Raw genomic sequence first — 15461 nt, forward strand, 5'->3', positions numbered from 1 at the left:
TTACGTTTCGAAAAAACGTATGAACATGCAAAATTCGGCGAACAAATAGATCTGAAAAAAAAACAGGGAATGGATTGATCTTCAAAAGTATCGCTCATAGAGCCTATGGTAGTTAACTAATCCGGCAACAATAGTGACGATGTTATCCACGTGCGTCATAAAGCTAAAATCGAGCCCGGCGTCCGGCGCCAGTATCTTATAGTCTCGAACGTTTTTCATCGTTTCCTCGACATTGAATCTCAAACTCATCTCTCGCATGAGGTCCAAATCGTTTTGCGGAGCATCTGCATCGCAAGAGCGCACCGCCAGAAATGGAACAAAGTGGCACTTACTCTTCCTCAGTATGAACTCTACTTGCTCGTCGAACTCGTGGTTAGCCATAACGGTGCAGCTCTCCGGCAAGCTGTTGATGATCTTGCTTTCGCGGAAAAGCGAGGCGTCGGTTCCGTTGCAACCATTTGACACAAAGTTGATCAGGCCATCCGGGGAGCAGGAGATCAGGTACTTGAGCTTGCAAGATTTTTTGGACTCTGCCAAAGGGCACGGTTGCAGCGGATCTAGAGGTTTTTCGACATCAACTTCGAGAACGTCGACTATCAACTTTTTCGTATCCTCGGATGACTGCGGATATACGTATTTTTTGAGCCAGTTGGCTATTAGGCCGACTGTCCTGTTGAAGATCGTTATGGCCTGGATCGTCGATATGCCCAACTCACGGGCTAATTTGACGAAAGACTTGTTCATTCTTATCTTCAGCAGGGTGAGCATGATGTCGTTCGTGCTGCAGCCGGTGCTACTCTTCAACTCTTCGAGGATATGAAGCTTGTCCGCGTCGATGCCAATGTATTCTTTGGGATTGCTGTTGACGAGGTGACTAATGGCAAAAGAACTTTCTTCCGTATTGTTCACCTCATTTTTTTTCACGTCCTTAACGGGAAAGAGCTCGTTTTTCCTAGTCTTCATCAAAACTAGCGTCTGTTTCGAACTCAAAGTGCCACTTTCCTTGTCGGCGTCAGGCATTTTTATAATCAATCTTATAGGTGAGCACGCTTTGTCTTCCGTGATCGGTGGATCGTACTGGCAGGCTACATCTACCATCATTGGCTTGGCCAATGTAGATTTAGTCTTAGTCCGGAGCTTATTCTTCGTTGTACCATTTATACCTGGTGATTCCGGAAAAAGTATTTTTTTCGTAAATTTGTGCGATCCATGATTGTCATTGTGGTTGAGTCTTGTCTTTCCTTGTTGAGTATTGCCTTCCTAAATAAATTTTCAGTTACTCAAAAAACGTATGAACGTACACGTACAGAGATAAATTGGACATTAAAAAAAAAAAACTTACATTAATAGGGGGATCAATAATTTGAATTTCGTTATCATCTTCTGCCTCTGTATGTACGACTTCAGAATTTCGTTTAACAGTGTCGTGTTTGAGAACATTAATTACATCCTTTTGGGGAGTACCGTTATTCTCAGTAGCGTATCTAACGTTTGCTTCTGATTCATAAATTTTCTGTTGAATAACGTAAGCAGATTTTAATTGTGATGCGATATGACCTGATTGTCGACTAGTATTGTTCTGTAAATTGAAATAAAATAGGAATGCAGAACTAATTGATATTATCAAGCCTAAGTGTCAGAAATGGACGAAAAAGTCCCACTTCGAGTGCTTGAGCGCCTCAGTAGTGTGTATCAGGTATAAACATATAAACAGTAGTAACCATCAAATAAGTATGTACTGTTTATAAATATTACATTTAAAAGTTGTTTACCAAACGAGTAGAACAGACTATACGACTACCAAATATTTCTACATAATTGAATATTACGTAGCTCCTTTCTTGTATGTATAATGTACGACCATTGAAAAGACAAACACAAGAGTAAACAGCTCAAACACTTGCAAGCTGTAAAAAAGCATACCTGTTCAGTCAGAGCTGGATTATTCTCAACCTTCCTCTGCTTGGATAATGAAGATTCGTCGACCTCGTTTTCATTATCAAAAATCCTCGTTTTTTTGGGCAGCCTGTGGAGCTGCTCTTCGCCATTGGAAACCTCATTTAACAACTTTTGCCTCGTCAGACCATCAAAAATATGAGGCACAACTTCCTTCCTCAGCGAGGAACCCCCTTTCAGCGAATATTTCAAGTCCTCTTTCAACTAAAATATCATAGGCCGTAACGATTGATATTTTTACGGAAAGCATGTAAGTGTATGATTAACTGCTGCTGTGAAAAGATGACCAAACAAAATAACCAAACAAAAATATATAAAAAATACTCACATTGAAGTGGTCCTGGCAGCAATAGTACAACTGCCTTGGGACGAAAGTTTCCCCGGGCCAGGCGGCCGCGAACCAGTTGTATCTCGTCGTCGTCTCGAGCGGGACGCAAAAAAACTGCTTATCCGGCGTTTTTACCGTATCGCTCGGGCAACCCGGCACGAAGCACCGCTTGTATCTCGCTCCCGTCGGTGGACTCATGACATGCCGTTTTTATTTTTCTCTGCTTTTAAGTAGGGTAAGTAGGTATTTGTATTTTTTTCAGTGAGCAATCAGCTTCAAGAAATAATACTCGCAAACATGAAAAATTAAAACTTCAATTATGCATATGTTGATTAAGTATAGACATGTGCCTATCTGCTTTCGCAAGATTCGTTTGTTTTGCAACGACCCCCACCACCGGAAAAAAAAATACGTGATTTCCTCCCTCCCCCTCTCCTCTAGCCCCTTTATTATTATTTTTAGCCCCTTTATGTTTATAAATATAAATCTCGATAGCCATATAGAGGGCGTCAGGACACTCAGGACTCGCCACATCGGTAACGTAATTATCGTATTGATCGACAGTGTTCACACACACACGTATTCATGAATTCTATTCACGTATACACAATATATCATAAATAAGGACTGGCGGGTCCTGGCACCCTCTGCATTGAGCTTTTTTGATCTCTGATGACCCTGATCCCTCATTTCCATTGATGAGAAATTTTTCAGATTTGGGTAAAAGAAAAAAGTAAGCTTACTTTTTTTCATGGAGAACAAGTAACACTCGCTCTAAAGAAATAATTGTTGACAAATTTGTCGAATGAAAAAGGTATAGGTGACAAAAAATGAGGAGAAAAAAATGTCTTTACACTTGTATGATTTCTCTCTTTGAATGTCGTTTTTTCTTTTTCTAAAATAATTATTTTTTTCGTTTACTTGCATTTAAAGGTTTGTTACATAATCATTTCATGTATAAATGGATCATGATGATTATTGAGGAATCAAATGAGCGAAAAATACGCAGATGTGACTGTTGAATTGATTCATTGTTTCAATAATTACATGATAGTTATAAATTCCACCAAGTATCTCATAATAAAATATAATCGAATATCTGTACAGCGTGACGCACTATTCTCTGGAACCTTACATGATCTATAATCAGCCTACGTATCCATATACTATGTCGAGATATTCGACAGATTGGAATTCGAGTCAGAGTTGGAGGTGCTCATAGCGTCCGTCGTCGTCTGGAACAGAGATTTAAAGTACTGGACGTACGGTTGACACCTTTCCCCTTTAGCAAAGCTCGTAGTGTTGTGCAATCTGACGTTCCTTTGTTCGAAGAACTTGTAAACCGAGTGAAAGAGTATGGGATCGGCGCTAGCTTTGGCGGCCTCGAGGAATTTTCGAGCGCACATCTGATCGGTTTTGCCGATACTGCGCACGTAACGCAACGCAGACAGGATGTGGCCCTTGGACAGCAGCACTTCGATTATCTCCTCGTGAGCATTGCCTAGACGCCGGAGCATGTCCAGGGCCAACTGATGAGCTGCTGGGTAATGGTTTTCCAGAGAGAGTAGCAGACAGGCTAGAGGTTTCGAGTCAGAGACCACATGATACTGCAACAGCTGATGAAGTTGGTAGTAGGCTTGCTTTTGCACCAATGTCGTGATGAGTAACTCGTGAAGGTAGTGCTGCACTGGGATTCCGTACTCTGTTAGGGATCTGCAAACAGAAGGAAATTTTTTTAAAACAATAAATACTTGATTGGTTGAACGAAAAAATTGACATTATGCGTTACCTTATGTATTCAAGAAGAACCCAGATTGCCATTTTGGAGTCGAGTGAGCCTTCTGAAAACTTGGACAGTATGTGGCTGTACATGTCACTTTGATCCAGGAAGGTCTTAAATTTGACATCAGAAACTGTGGTATCTTTGGCGTTACTCTGCAACGGGGTTCCCATGACACTTTGGATCTCGTTTTCCAAATGAATCCTGTATGCGGTATTTAGTTTGTCAAAAACTGCTGGCAAATCCTTCAATACCACTGGCATCTGCGTCACGAAATCTTTGATCGCTTGAATTAAAATTTGTTTGCTGTTCTTGCGTTGCATCAAAAATTCAACTAGCAAAACTTTTTCGCTGATTAATTTTACTATTTTTTCCAACTTCAGTCCGACGTACCTGAGTTATTAAAAAAGGATATTAAAGGTCCTTATCAATGTAATTTATTCAATTTAGCTGTATGTACTTTACCATAAACACCCCAATTCCGCGTCAATTACAACGTTTGGTTGGAAGACAACCCAATCAGGAGAATCTTACGTGGGAAATAAATATTAATTATTAACTAAAATAAAATATAAACATTAAAAATGTTAATTACAACTTAATTGGCGTACATAATTGGCAGGGCTGGTTGACGTATTCTGATATGTTTGGACCAGGAACCCTTATGCTACATGGCTTTATCGATTTTGGTAGTACAATTTGCGAATGGTGAATCACAGTGCCATCGCTGACGCCAGGCAGCATAATATCAAATATCATTGATACCTGTAAAATGAATCCAATGTTATGCTAAACTATTGGTAATTTACTGTTTAAAAATTTTCAATAAATATCAACTTTTGAAGCCTGATGGTGAACAATTATTAGATTATCTACAATATTGATGGCAAATCGACCGCTCATATCCAGTTTAAGTATGTGACTTTTTCGGATGGTCACCATCCTGCAATTCATAAACAATGTAAGCTTGAAAGTATAAAAAGTTTAATTTTTTAATAATCAAACTTACTTGTGAACTGTGTATACATAGACAAATGCAGAGCCAGAACGAAAATTGTCACCAGGCTGGTGTCTTAGAACTATAATACAAGGAATACCATACAAAACAGCTAGTGCCACGTCTCTTTCTAAAACCGCTAACTTTCCAGGTTTTGGTGATATTGTATCCACTAAATAATAAAATCAAATTACTTCAACTTTTCAGGCAAACTCTTTATGATATATATAACGAATTTTTACTTTCAAATTTTGTTATTTTATGCAAATTTCCTGGAGTAACGTACAACGTTTGCATCTGATTTCCTAATGTTCCTGATGAAAGTAAAACCAAATAGCTTTGTGGACAGAATATAAACCAATTTACTTGTAAACATAAGGATTTCAACACCTTGAGCGAACGTTTGTCAGGAATGACCTATAAAAAATATAAAATTTAAAAACAATGTACGCTTGGAGGACCATCAAACCGAAAAATACAATATTACTTGATAAAGTTCAACACCATGATCAGTAACAAAAAGAATTTCATTGCCATGTGTCCAGACAAAACCCAGAATAGTAGCGTTTTTTCCTTTACATGGTTGAGAATACTCGACACCGTCCAATGAATTATTTCCATTGAAATTCATGAACTCAACAGATGTGACGACACGCTGTATAGCAAGAATATTCATATCTGGTGAAAATTTAATGGATATGACTGAGCCCTTGTCTTCCATTCTGAAATTAATGTTGTGCTCTGGTCCCTTGACAAGCACACCTGTAACACCACCAGATCTGATAGCAAACACCTAAAAAATTCAAAACAAAAATTGAAAAATAGGATAAGTTTTCAAAAAAAAATTGGCATGTTTATAAGAGATAATTCAATTGACCTGTTGCTTAGAATCATCGAAATAAATTTTCGTAACATCATTAACGGGTTCGAATTTAACAGGTTCTGGAGACAATTCCAAATAATGATCGTCATTGTTTTCCGGCTCTGCACTGTTATCTTCTTCATTTTTCGTTGACATTTCTTTATTATCCAATACTGCTTACAGAGAAAACAACTAAAAATGAATTCCTGCTTGAAAAACCAAATAAACGGACAAAAAGCTACAATTATCTGTACCACAAGAAAGATAAAAATCGTTTTCAAAGATTTTAAAGTAGGGTCATCAATCACAATATATTTTATGAAAGTTTCGCTGAGATTTAAATTTCTAACAAATTTTTTTATTCATCGTCCAACACAGAGATGGTATACTTTTATGTGCGTTTATATCAACCTCAAAACATATATTGGCAATGGCCTCTAAATTATTATACTTGGATTAATTTACATTTCATAACAACTTATCAGTGTTGGTAATTTGTTGAAAACAAAAACTTATAGGTTATTGATATACGAATACAATCAATACAAATGAGAATTGTAATTGCGATTAAAAATAACTATTTCTTTATTTTTTAATTGTTCATCACTTGCCTTTGACGTTTTACATTAAAAAGCAGCTTAAAAAGTATTTTTCAACAGTTTTTGACGTTTCTTTGACACTTATTTTTATTTTCAGCAGACGACGTTTATAACTATATGTATTCGCGACCCGCGAAATATGAAATGTCACTTAGTTTCGGCGCAAAAATCATGAAGCCACATGTAAACAGTTATATCACAAATAAGTAATGTTTGATGTTGTTAAATGAAAATTATGTTGCAATGAAAAACAGTAACGAAATTGTATGCATTTATAAGCTCCCCCCAGAGCGCTACTATTCACCAACTTGCTAAGTACAGCCTGGAAGCCCTAGAATGGCGTTTTGCATGCTGATGACAGCGTTGCCATTTACATGGCGAGTGACGTCTGACTTTTGGAACGCTTCTGCTGCAAGAGCGTCGAAACTCGAAAGAGCTGTCAAGCCAAAAGCTGTCAAGTGCTGATGTACAGTAAACACGCACATTTATTATAAATACTTGGGCAAATACTTTGATAAGCGTATTTTTTATCTTGACTACTATTTAGCAACTCGTTTTGCTGCCTCATATCAAGCTAGCGATCTCATCATATCACAGTATCCAGTAAACAATCAATCGTAGGTATGTACATTAAAAATTTTACTTCAACAACTCGTAATTTATACAAAATGATTACAATCTCGGACTTTTTTATCCATGTGCAAACCACTACTAAAAATAAAAAGAGAAATATTGGTCGATTGGTGGTCTGTTTGAACTGCAGTGACTATTGTATACAAAGAACTAGTCACTTACATATTTTCCAATCACGATGAGTCTATTATTGAGTACGAGCATAGATTCGCTAACTGAAATGGCTTTGAGTCCAACAGATCCCAATTCGTTTTCCAGACCAGGTATGTATACCTTATGCATCTATTACGAATCTGTCATTTATCCATGCAAGAGATTGTTTGCTTTGAATTAATCAAATAGTGATTTAGTCAGAATAAATTAATTTTCCATGACAGATTTGGCTGTTGTTACTCATATTCATCTCAATGTGAAGGTGAATTTTACAAGGAAGATGTTTGAAGGCAGCGTCGTCCTCGATGTCGAGAAGAAAGGAGATACCAATGTCTTGGTAATTTATTTAGGTTTAACCATCAATTTCAATATCGTTTGATTCTCTTATTTCTATGAATTTTTCTTTAAACAGATTTTGGATGTAAGGGGTCTAGTCATATTGTCAATTACAAATATATTTGATGGATCAAGGCTTGACTACTGCATTGAAAAAGGTGTTGATTATGGATCAAAACTTAGTGTGGAATTACCAGATGACCCAATAATTGATGATGGCAAAATAAGGTGAGTAATATTAGTAATGAGGTGTTGTGTTATTATTTCGAAAGAAAATGATAAATAATAACTTTTTTTCCAAGTTATAAAATAAAAATTGATTACCGAACATCTCAAGACTCTACTGCTATACAATGGCTCAACCCTGAACAAACAGCAGGGGGAAAACATCCATACTTGTTTTCTCAGTGTGAGGTAATCTTTTTGTAATATAATGTATGAAAATAGCATTCCATTTTATTACGTGATCGCCAAGTATTTGAAAAATACATCTCTCTTTATAGGCCATTCACGCCCGATCTATGTTACCTTGTCAAGATACGCCATTTGTAAAGTCTACATACACAGCAGAAGTACTTTTTTATTTCAACTGTTTGATTTGTATTGTCGAACATTATTTAATAAGTTTATTTTAACATATAGATAACTGCGCCAGCTGAACTAAATGTTCTCATGTCAGCAATAAAAGAAAAAATCATTGATGTGGATAAATCATTAAAGATCCACAGGTTCCATCAACCAGTACCAATTCCATCGTATCTTATAGCAATAGCCGCTGGTGCTCTTGTTAGCAAACAAATCGGGCCGCGCACACGAGTATGGACCGAAAAAGAGTTGCTCGACAAAGGCGCTTACGAATTTGAAGAGACTGAAAAGATGTTAAAAACGGCAGAGGATATTTGTGGACCATACGTTTGGGGTTTGTAACTTTGTGTTAAACGTTAGCCATATTCTTTCGGTTATTTTGTAAAATAATCAAAACATGTTTCTACAGGAGTATACGATTTATTGATCCTGCCTCCCAGTTTTCCGTTTGGTGGTATGGAAAATCCATGCCTTACTTTTGTCACACCAACTTTGCTAGCTGGTGATCGCTCGTTGGCCAATGTAGTTGCTCATGAAATATCTCACAGTTGGACTGGTAATTTGGTAACAAATATGAATTTTGAACATTTTTGGTTGAACGAAGGTTTTACGGTATTCGTTGAGAGAAAAATATTGGGTAGAATGTACGGCGATAAGGTCAGGCATTTTGCTGCACTGATGGGGGTCCAAAGTCTGAAAACTGCCGTAAATAACATTTTACTATCTTGCCTCTGAATGTTTACATCAAGTTTTTTTGTTATACCAGATGATGAATCTTTTTTACACAGCTTATAACGCTTGGAGACAAAAATCCACTAACCAATTTGGTGACCAATTTAACTGGGATCGATCCAGATGATGCTTTTTCAGTTGTACCTTACGAAAAGGGACACATTTTCCTATTCTATTTAGAACAGCTACTTGGAGGGCCTGATGTGTTTGAGCCTTTCTTACGAAGCTACTTGGAAGAATTTAAGTACAAAAGCCTAAACACCACACAGTGGAAAGAATATTTGTTTAAATATTTTTCCGACAAAGTTGAGGTGACTATACGTTTTAGCAACCAATATTATTACGTCACAAAAACCATCGAAACGTGAATTTATTAGGTTTTAGACAAAGTAGATTGGAATGCATGGTTCAATGAGCCTGGTTTGCCACCTGTGATTCCCAAGTATGACACCACTTTGGCTCAAGAGTACTTAGACCTCGCTGCCAAGTGGCTAGCGGACAAGCCGATATCCGAGTTCAGTAAGAGTGACATAGAAAACTGGACGTCCAATCAGAAAGAAGCTTTCTTAGCTGAACTAGTATTAAACAATAAATCTTTGTCCCTCGATCAAGTAAAGTCAATGAGTGAGCTTTACAGATTCGATTCCCGGCAGAATTCCGAAATACGGTACGATCTCACGCGATGATGGAATACTTATTCAGACATCAAACGTGATCTTGATATTTCTACGTTACAGATTCAACTGGCTGAGATTGTGTTTGAAATCTCGGTGGGAGGAGAAAGTGAGCGAGGCTTTGGATTTTGCCACGTCTCAGGGAAGACTAAAGTTCGTGCGTCCGCTTTTCCAAGACATCTACGCCTGGGAAGAGATGCGCCAGCGAGCTATCGACGTATACAACGAAAAAAAATACAAAATGATGTATGTCACGCGCGAGATGGTAGCCAAGGATTTGCATATACTAGACAAAAACAAGAATTAAAGCTTTAGATGAGACAAAGTGAGATCTACGTTAACACCAAACACCCATGTTACATTATAGTTCTTCCAATTTATATACGAGTTTTTAGCTGAACTGTACAAAATACGCGTTTTTAAAAAAATACTTTTAATGGGCATTTACACAAACTTTTGTAATGTAAACTTGCTAGAATTTAGTAAAAAAATAGAAAAGACTTAGATAAAAATGTTCCAATCTACGTACTTGTTTATTTACACCCTATGAAAAAAAAGTTTATCTTAATACATAAGTTTCAGGAAGTTTGACGATCTGTGGGAAGTTTTCCACCTCCTCTGGTGAAATTTCATCAAGTGTTTTGGGTACTGGTTTCAATTGTCTTAACTGATTGCTTATGTTCCCTTTGATATCTTCTGGAATATTGTCGTCGTAGAAAACGTGTAAGCAGCACATAGCATACCTTCGACTTATATTATTTCCAAGAGCACTGTAAACTGCTTTTTTCATAATCTGGAAATGAAAAAAGTAAGCACTTGAAAATTAGGAAATCCCCAATAAATTTTGATTCATTTAAAACACTTAAGAGCAGATTGCGTGCTGAATCAGTTTATTTTTAATTACCATTGTTGGGTCTTTCTTGTGCAATTCCCAAGCTTTTGTCCAAGATGCCCCACCATGGTAGGTATTGTGATGAAAATAAACTCGTAACTGCCACTCGTCTCCTCTGAGTGCGATATCGTTACTATTTATAACAACGACGTGATCACCACACTTATCTAGAAATTGAGAAACTAAGTAAGCTACATGAAAATAAAGTTAAAAACAATCAAAGGCTGACTACTCACTCATGGGATGATGGATAGGCTTGTGGCGACCTTTGAGAGTTCTTGCTATGAGTTTTGCACTTTGAAAAGGATCTTGCCATTTGGCATCGTACAAGTGCCAAACTTGTGCAAATGTGCCCCATTGCTGCAATTAATGAAAAAGTATTAATTGGCAAAAATAAGTAATTCAAAACAGCAGTAGTAAGCGTTTACCTGAGCTCTTCTTATGACCGACATTGCAAGGAACTTTAAATTACTCGTGTGAAAAAGTTTCTTACTTTACAGCACACAATAGTAATATGATTTATTTATTTAATGTAGTCGTATCGTGTATTCAATTTTAATAGGATATTTGTTGCGGTACTTGACAATGATAATTACAAGTAGGTTATATTTACATATTTGTTATCGTTGTTATCAATTCCATACTGTTCTGTGACTGTACCGAAGGTCGATAAAATTGGCATTTTACATATCTATTTTATTATAAAAAATAATATTCGTCAATATTTTCAAATTATTCTGTACATTTGTTTAAAAAAAAAACAAAGATTAGCACTAAAGAAATACATCTTTATTTCAAATTTCTTCATCAATTAGTATTTTACTAATTTTTTTAGCCTCAAAATGAATCAATTTCTTGAGTTCTAAGACAAGTAGTTTGAGTATTATTTATATAAAACGCCCAAAAAAGAACAATTAGAGTAAAACCTCATGAAATGTGATTAAAAGCAATAAGTACTAATAATAACCAGTATATTTGGTGTGTAATCTAAAACCTGCTGTACAATGTAAATAAACTTTGGAAACACAAAGAATAGTAGGTAAGTATACAATAATTAAACAGACTAAATGATTATTTACAATTTACATTTAAATAATCAAAGATTCGATCTCTACGTATTTTTCAGCTTATGAAATAGATAAAAAACGTTCATATCATTTTTTTCAGTCATCCATCTATTGACGATGCTGCTCACGTATTCTCTGCTGATCTGCAAGAGAATACATTTGGGATTATGCATACTGGTTTAATAAAAAATGAAATATAAAAAACTAAAGCGCGTTACCTTGTTCATATCACACTCAGTTATACTTAACTGAGCATTAAGCTCTGAAACATCAAATATGTAAAGTGACGACGTAATCTTTGCAATCCACAGCAGTGAATTCAACGAACCGATAACTGTAGGCGTTTCCGGTATTTCCATGGGTATTTCTCTGGTTACTAATCTGAAAGATAATTGTAGTAAAGTAAGATATAAAACTTGAAGTAACTTTTTCCAACAGATTTTGATGTAAACTCATTACTTTTTAAACTTATGAGTTAACACAGGTAAATTTATATTCCAGGGCACGTAAGTCCTCATGATCATGCTCTCGTTTTTAACATCAGCCTTATTCGACTTCATATTCCCCAGCATGTTCACGAGTTTCTTGCGATTCTTTTCTCTCTCCAACTCTGAAAGCTCCGGCTTTTGTTTTTTCGGAGTAATACTCAAGGGTATGGGAGAATTTTGCTTCTGTTGATTTGCAAGCTCACGATAAAATTCGCGCTCTTCTGAACTTGTATTTTTCCATTGCTTGTTCAATTCAGCTGCCACATCAGCTGGTGTGAAGTCTGGGTGATTTTTAACAACTGCAGGATGCAAAAATCGTAAACTTAATGGTTGAAATTCAACTAAGACACGTAGTAAACATAGGCTCAGTGATACATCTTACTTTCAGTCCTGACTTTTGAACAGTACATGGCAAACGCAGATGGGCCCATGGAAGAGAGACAAGCGTTATCTCCAGCGAACGGTATCCTCGGCTGATTTGGATCATCCTTCTTCAAAATATTTTAAAATAATTAAAACAATAAGAAAAAGTGGAAGAAAATATCACACGACTTACGACAGTTGATTTTCGTTTTGTCGTACTGGGCGTCGTTGATTTTGCTCTGATTGGTGGTTTTTTAGAATTCTTTTGAAATTCTTGACAGCCAAACTCAAAGATGTCACGCATTCTGCTTTTAGTGGTCGAATCCTCGTCGTCATCGATTCGCGGGATGCCTGCAGCAATGTCCAACATTGCAGATTCTTCACTTTCATCTGTTTGTTTGCCGTTATTAGTCTCATTACTTTCATTGTTTGAGATTCCAATGCTCACACCACCCTGAAATATTTATAGAGCACTCACAATTCCTCGCCTCCTTGGTTCTTTTCACAATATATTTATTCGGAATCTCACCTGCAATCCTGGTATTTGACCTCTACTCCACATTATATCACTGACTTCTCTTACCTCGGACTCATTGAGGCTATCTTTTTCCATCAAGTTCTTGTTGCACCTTGTTACGATTTCTCGCCAATCGAAATCATCCCCAAGATCAACAACTGGCAATTGTGAAAAGCGTTCTTCCTCTATTTTCATCATCTGATTTTTGTTTAAAAGCCCAATGCCAAGATCGAAACTTTCTGACTCAGAAGATTGAGTACTTGCAGTTTCTGTTGCTTCTGATGCATTTGTGTGCGCATCTTTTGATTTCTTTTTCAACTCATCATCCGTATCTACGTCACTTAACACTGGCTGACTCCAAGTTTTTAAAAATTCATCAGTTTTCTGTAGAGTAGGCTCATCTAAGATTTGATAAAATTAAAAGAATGATGATAAAAAAAAAGGACAAAAAATTTAATTAGCCCATACCAGGTTCGACGATCTTATTGGGCCCATCAATAGAATTTTTGTTTTTATTATCCTTGGAACTTTTATTTTTGTCATCAACTTTTCTTTTTTTCAAAGCAGGCGTTTCATTTTCTGCTTCCTGATCTTTTTCGTTATCTTTCTCTAACTCATTCAAATTGCCATTAACGTTTACATTCTCAATATCACTTTGTGTTTGAGATTCCTGAAGACCATAGTACTCACACAGCAAAATATCTAACTCACGTAGTATAGTTGCCTTTTGACGGACAGGAAATGTTTTAATAAAAGTTACCGAAATTAAGATTGAATTGACATAGTTGTACTATACCTCATTTTGAAGAAAAATTTTGTCTTTGTTTGGTTCCAAATTCACATCAAGCATTGCAGGATTAACTTTTAAGATCAAACAAAACATGTATTTCCGAGGAGTTACAATAACTTCAAAGAAATATTCCGAAAGTCTTTTATTAATTAGCTGAAAAAATTAGATGGTTGTAGTAATTTATCAGAGGTATGCTTTAACATGTAATTTACCTTTTCAACTTCCTTAGATTTTATTGGTCTACCGTTGACGCACACAAACTGCATACCAGCTTGAGCTATCCGCGAAAAATGTTCTTCAATCGTTTTCTTAGGAATAAATAATTGCATTTCGTTCTGATGAAAGAAAAAAAACAATTTAAAAAACATTAGATGACACGAACAATTAAACACCTTGTACAATACTTTACAATTCACCTCTCCAAAGTTTTTTTCGATATGATACAATCTCGTGTACAACTGCATTCCAAGTACCGATTTGACGGATTCAATTAAAGATTTGTGGCTGGGTTTCATAAATACAACATTGCTGTTTACTCTGTACACAAATCTTATGGAAGGCATACACATGGCATAGTTTTTCAAAAGTAACTCTACAGCTTTGATCTCTTGAGTAATTCTTTTTTTGTTGTTTAAAATGTTTCTTCTGACAGGCATGTTTTTGAATAAATTTTTCATCTGAACAGTTGTACCTATCATGCAATAATGACACGTGAGTGTTTGAAAAATTTTAAAACAGAAATGTAATTTCTTAGTATACCATTTAATCCATGACATATGTCAGATAAAACAACATATCCTTCGTTGTCCAAAGTATAAGATGTCACAGTTTCATCGTCAGCTGTTTTAGTACTGACTACTACATCTGATACTTGACAAACAGCTGTCAAGCCTTCACCTCTAAATCCATAGGTGGATAATAGATCTATGCAAACAAATAACTTCAAGTGAAAACAATTTTTGGTATCGCTAACAAATCAGTGAACTTGACCAAAAAAAACACTTGGAAAAGAGCTTTCATACTCTGTGAGCGTTGTATTAAGAAATTTTTCAAGCTTTGAGCTTACCTAAATCATTAAAATTCTGAATTTTAGACGTGTACGAAGACAAGCCCATATATTGCGCATCTTCTTTACTGATGCCGACACCATTATCTTTAACTTCAATGAGTGACAGGCCATCGTCCACCTTAAGAACCACAAGTTAATAAAAACCGATTTCAAAAATGTACATGTATTATTTTCACACAATTAAAAAAAAAAAAAATGAAATTTACAAGGTTAACTTCGATGTTTTGAGCGTGAGCATCGAGAGAATTTTCAACGAGCTCCTTGACGGCACTGTAAATCGAAGTGATCACCTGGGTACTGTTGATCAACTTGATTGTTTTACTATCAAGCGGCTTAATTGACATTTTATTTGTTTATTTTTTTCCCCCGGTGTAAACTAGCAGTCTCAGAGACTCCAGACTCCAGAGTTCCAGACACTGAATTTTGTAAACAATAACACACGCACACAAACCAACAAGTGTATGATTCGTTTTCCCGCATTTTTCGTTTTTTGCTCAATCGGTATAGAAGTAATTTGCTGAATTTTGCTTTTCCGTAAATATATAATATTCAAGTTCTTACTATAGGTATCAATTAAGTATACACATTGACACAAATGACGAGAAATTTTTTTGAAAATTAGTTTATTTACAAGAATTCC

General features: G+C 36.1%; 5 protein-coding genes across 7 annotated transcripts; 1 reads left to right on the forward strand and 4 right to left on the reverse strand.

Moving 5' to 3' along the window:
* Nucleotides 1-31: 31 nt before the first annotated feature.
* LOC106638473 (uncharacterized) lies at nucleotides 32-2685 on the reverse strand. Of its 2 annotated transcripts, none has more exons than XM_089590589.1 (4): nucleotides 2285-2685; nucleotides 1924-2160; nucleotides 1343-1513; nucleotides 32-1260 (listed from the first exon to the last, which is right to left on the reverse strand). In XM_089590589.1, the coding sequence occupies exons 1-4, from the start codon at nucleotides 2480-2482 to the stop codon at nucleotides 82-84; spliced, it is 1785 nt and encodes a 594-aa protein (XP_089446715.1). In that variant the 5' UTR covers nucleotides 2483-2685; the 3' UTR covers nucleotides 32-81. The 2 variants fall into 2 exon arrangements, with proteins under 2 accessions (XP_089446715.1, XP_014207114.2); XM_014351628.2 differs by having other exon boundaries at nucleotides 1343-1579.
* A 643-nt stretch (nucleotides 2686-3328) lies between these two features.
* On the reverse strand, nucleotides 3329-6111 carry Bulli (regulator of MON1-CCZ1 complex protein bulli). The gene is made up of 9 exons (XM_014351708.2): nucleotides 5939-6111; nucleotides 5549-5854; nucleotides 5304-5478; nucleotides 5074-5233; nucleotides 4902-5007; nucleotides 4676-4829; nucleotides 4530-4593; nucleotides 4074-4457; nucleotides 3329-3997 (listed from the first exon to the last, which is right to left on the reverse strand). The coding sequence occupies exons 1-9, from the start codon at nucleotides 6077-6079 to the stop codon at nucleotides 3451-3453; spliced, it is 2037 nt and encodes a 678-aa protein (XP_014207194.1). The 5' UTR covers nucleotides 6080-6111; the 3' UTR covers nucleotides 3329-3450.
* Nucleotides 6112-6948: 837 nt separating this feature from the next.
* On the forward strand, nucleotides 6949-10147 carry LOC106638484 (leukotriene A-4 hydrolase). The gene is made up of 11 exons (XM_089590588.1): nucleotides 6949-7143; nucleotides 7248-7418; nucleotides 7533-7645; nucleotides 7721-7872; nucleotides 7947-8058; nucleotides 8148-8216; nucleotides 8287-8563; nucleotides 8639-8934; nucleotides 9018-9272; nucleotides 9339-9628; nucleotides 9699-10147. The coding sequence occupies exons 2-11, from the start codon at nucleotides 7334-7336 to the stop codon at nucleotides 9940-9942; spliced, it is 1893 nt and encodes a 630-aa protein (XP_089446714.1). The 5' UTR covers nucleotides 6949-7143; nucleotides 7248-7333; the 3' UTR covers nucleotides 9943-10147.
* Nucleotides 10142-11155, reverse strand: mRpL13 (mitochondrial ribosomal protein L13). The gene is made up of 4 exons (XM_014351643.2): nucleotides 10956-11155; nucleotides 10764-10887; nucleotides 10540-10694; nucleotides 10142-10428 (listed from the first exon to the last, which is right to left on the reverse strand). The coding sequence occupies exons 1-4, from the start codon at nucleotides 10977-10979 to the stop codon at nucleotides 10195-10197; spliced, it is 537 nt and encodes a 178-aa protein (XP_014207129.2). The 5' UTR covers nucleotides 10980-11155; the 3' UTR covers nucleotides 10142-10194.
* Nucleotides 11156-11464: 309 nt separating this feature from the next.
* LOC106638474 (uncharacterized) lies at nucleotides 11465-15247 on the reverse strand. Of its 2 annotated transcripts, none has more exons than XM_089590587.1 (13): nucleotides 15028-15247; nucleotides 14819-14939; nucleotides 14512-14676; nucleotides 14169-14443; nucleotides 13965-14087; nucleotides 13759-13905; nucleotides 13431-13686; nucleotides 12975-13363; nucleotides 12639-12899; nucleotides 12465-12570; nucleotides 12054-12381; nucleotides 11813-11975; nucleotides 11465-11737 (listed from the first exon to the last, which is right to left on the reverse strand). In XM_089590587.1, exons 1-13 carry the CDS (start codon nucleotides 15163-15165, stop codon nucleotides 11639-11641), a joined length of 2571 nt encoding a protein of 856 aa, XP_089446713.1. In that variant the 5' UTR covers nucleotides 15166-15247; the 3' UTR covers nucleotides 11465-11638. The 2 variants fall into 2 exon arrangements, with proteins under 2 accessions (XP_089446713.1, XP_089446712.1); XM_089590586.1 differs by having other exon boundaries at nucleotides 12465-12573.
* Between the last annotated feature and the right edge of the window lie 214 nt (nucleotides 15248-15461).

This window comes from Copidosoma floridanum, unplaced genomic scaffold (assembly GCF_036245765.1).
Source record: "Copidosoma floridanum isolate Cflo_tuat_1 unplaced genomic scaffold, Cflo_Japanese_pri ptg000012l, whole genome shotgun sequence".
NCBI lineage: Eukaryota > Metazoa > Arthropoda > Insecta > Hymenoptera > Encyrtidae > Copidosoma > Copidosoma floridanum.

What these genes read in the sequence shown, in the direction of transcription:
- LOC106638484 (XM_089590588.1), top strand. Translation starts at nt 7,334, where the DNA reads ATGAGTCTATTATTGAGTACGAGCATAGATTCGCTAACTGAAATGGCT. An exon ending in ATTTTTCCGACAAAGTTGAG is followed by an intron (nt 9,273 to 9,338) that starts GTGACTATACGT and finishes TGAATTTATTAG; the next exon opens with GTTTTAGACAAAGTAGATTG. An exon ending in CGGCAGAATTCCGAAATACG is followed by an intron (nt 9,629 to 9,698) that starts GTACGATCTCAC and finishes TCTACGTTACAG; the next exon opens with ATTCAACTGGCTGAGATTGT.
- Bulli (XM_014351708.2), bottom strand. Translation starts at nt 6,079, where the DNA reads ATGTCAACGAAAAATGAAGAAGATAACAGTGCAGAGCCGGAAAACAAT. An exon ending in TAAAATAACAAAATTTGAAA is followed by an intron (nt 5,234 to 5,303) that starts GTAAAAATTCGT and finishes TTTATTATTTAG; the next exon opens with TGGATACAATATCACCAAAA. An exon ending in GTTCTTCTTGAATACATAAG is followed by an intron (nt 3,998 to 4,073) that starts GTAACGCATAAT and finishes TTCTGTTTGCAG; the next exon opens with ATCCCTAACAGAGTACGGAA.
- mRpL13 (XM_014351643.2), bottom strand. Translation starts at nt 10,979, where the DNA reads ATGTCGGTCATAAGAAGAGCTCAG. An exon ending in GCCTATCCATCATCCCATGA is followed by an intron (nt 10,695 to 10,763) that starts GTGAGTAGTCAG and finishes CTCAATTTCTAG; the next exon opens with ATAAGTGTGGTGATCACGTC. An exon ending in ACAAGAAAGACCCAACAATG is followed by an intron (nt 10,429 to 10,539) that starts GTAATTAAAAAT and finishes TTTCATTTCCAG; the next exon opens with ATTATGAAAAAAGCAGTTTA.
- LOC106638473 (XM_014351628.2), bottom strand. Translation starts at nt 2,482, where the DNA reads ATGAGTCCACCGACGGGAGCGAGATACAAGCGGTGCTTCGTGCCGGGT. An exon ending in ATCCAGCTCTGACTGAACAG is followed by an intron (nt 1,580 to 1,923) that starts GTATGCTTTTTT and finishes TTCAATTTACAG; the next exon opens with AACAATACTAGTCGACAATC. An exon ending in TTATTGATCCCCCTATTAAT is followed by an intron (nt 1,261 to 1,342) that starts GTAAGTTTTTTT and finishes AAATTTATTTAG; the next exon opens with GAAGGCAATACTCAACAAGG.
- LOC106638474 (XM_089590586.1), bottom strand. Translation starts at nt 15,165, where the DNA reads ATGTCAATTAAGCCGCTTGATAGTAAAACAATCAAGTTGATCAACAGT. An exon ending in AATCTAAGGAAGTTGAAAAG is followed by an intron (nt 13,906 to 13,964) that starts GTAAATTACATG and finishes TAATTTTTTCAG; the next exon opens with CTAATTAATAAAAGACTTTC. An exon ending in CAAAACGAAAATCAACTGTC is followed by an intron (nt 12,574 to 12,638) that starts GTAAGTCGTGTG and finishes AATATTTTGAAG; the next exon opens with AAGGATGATCCAAATCAGCC.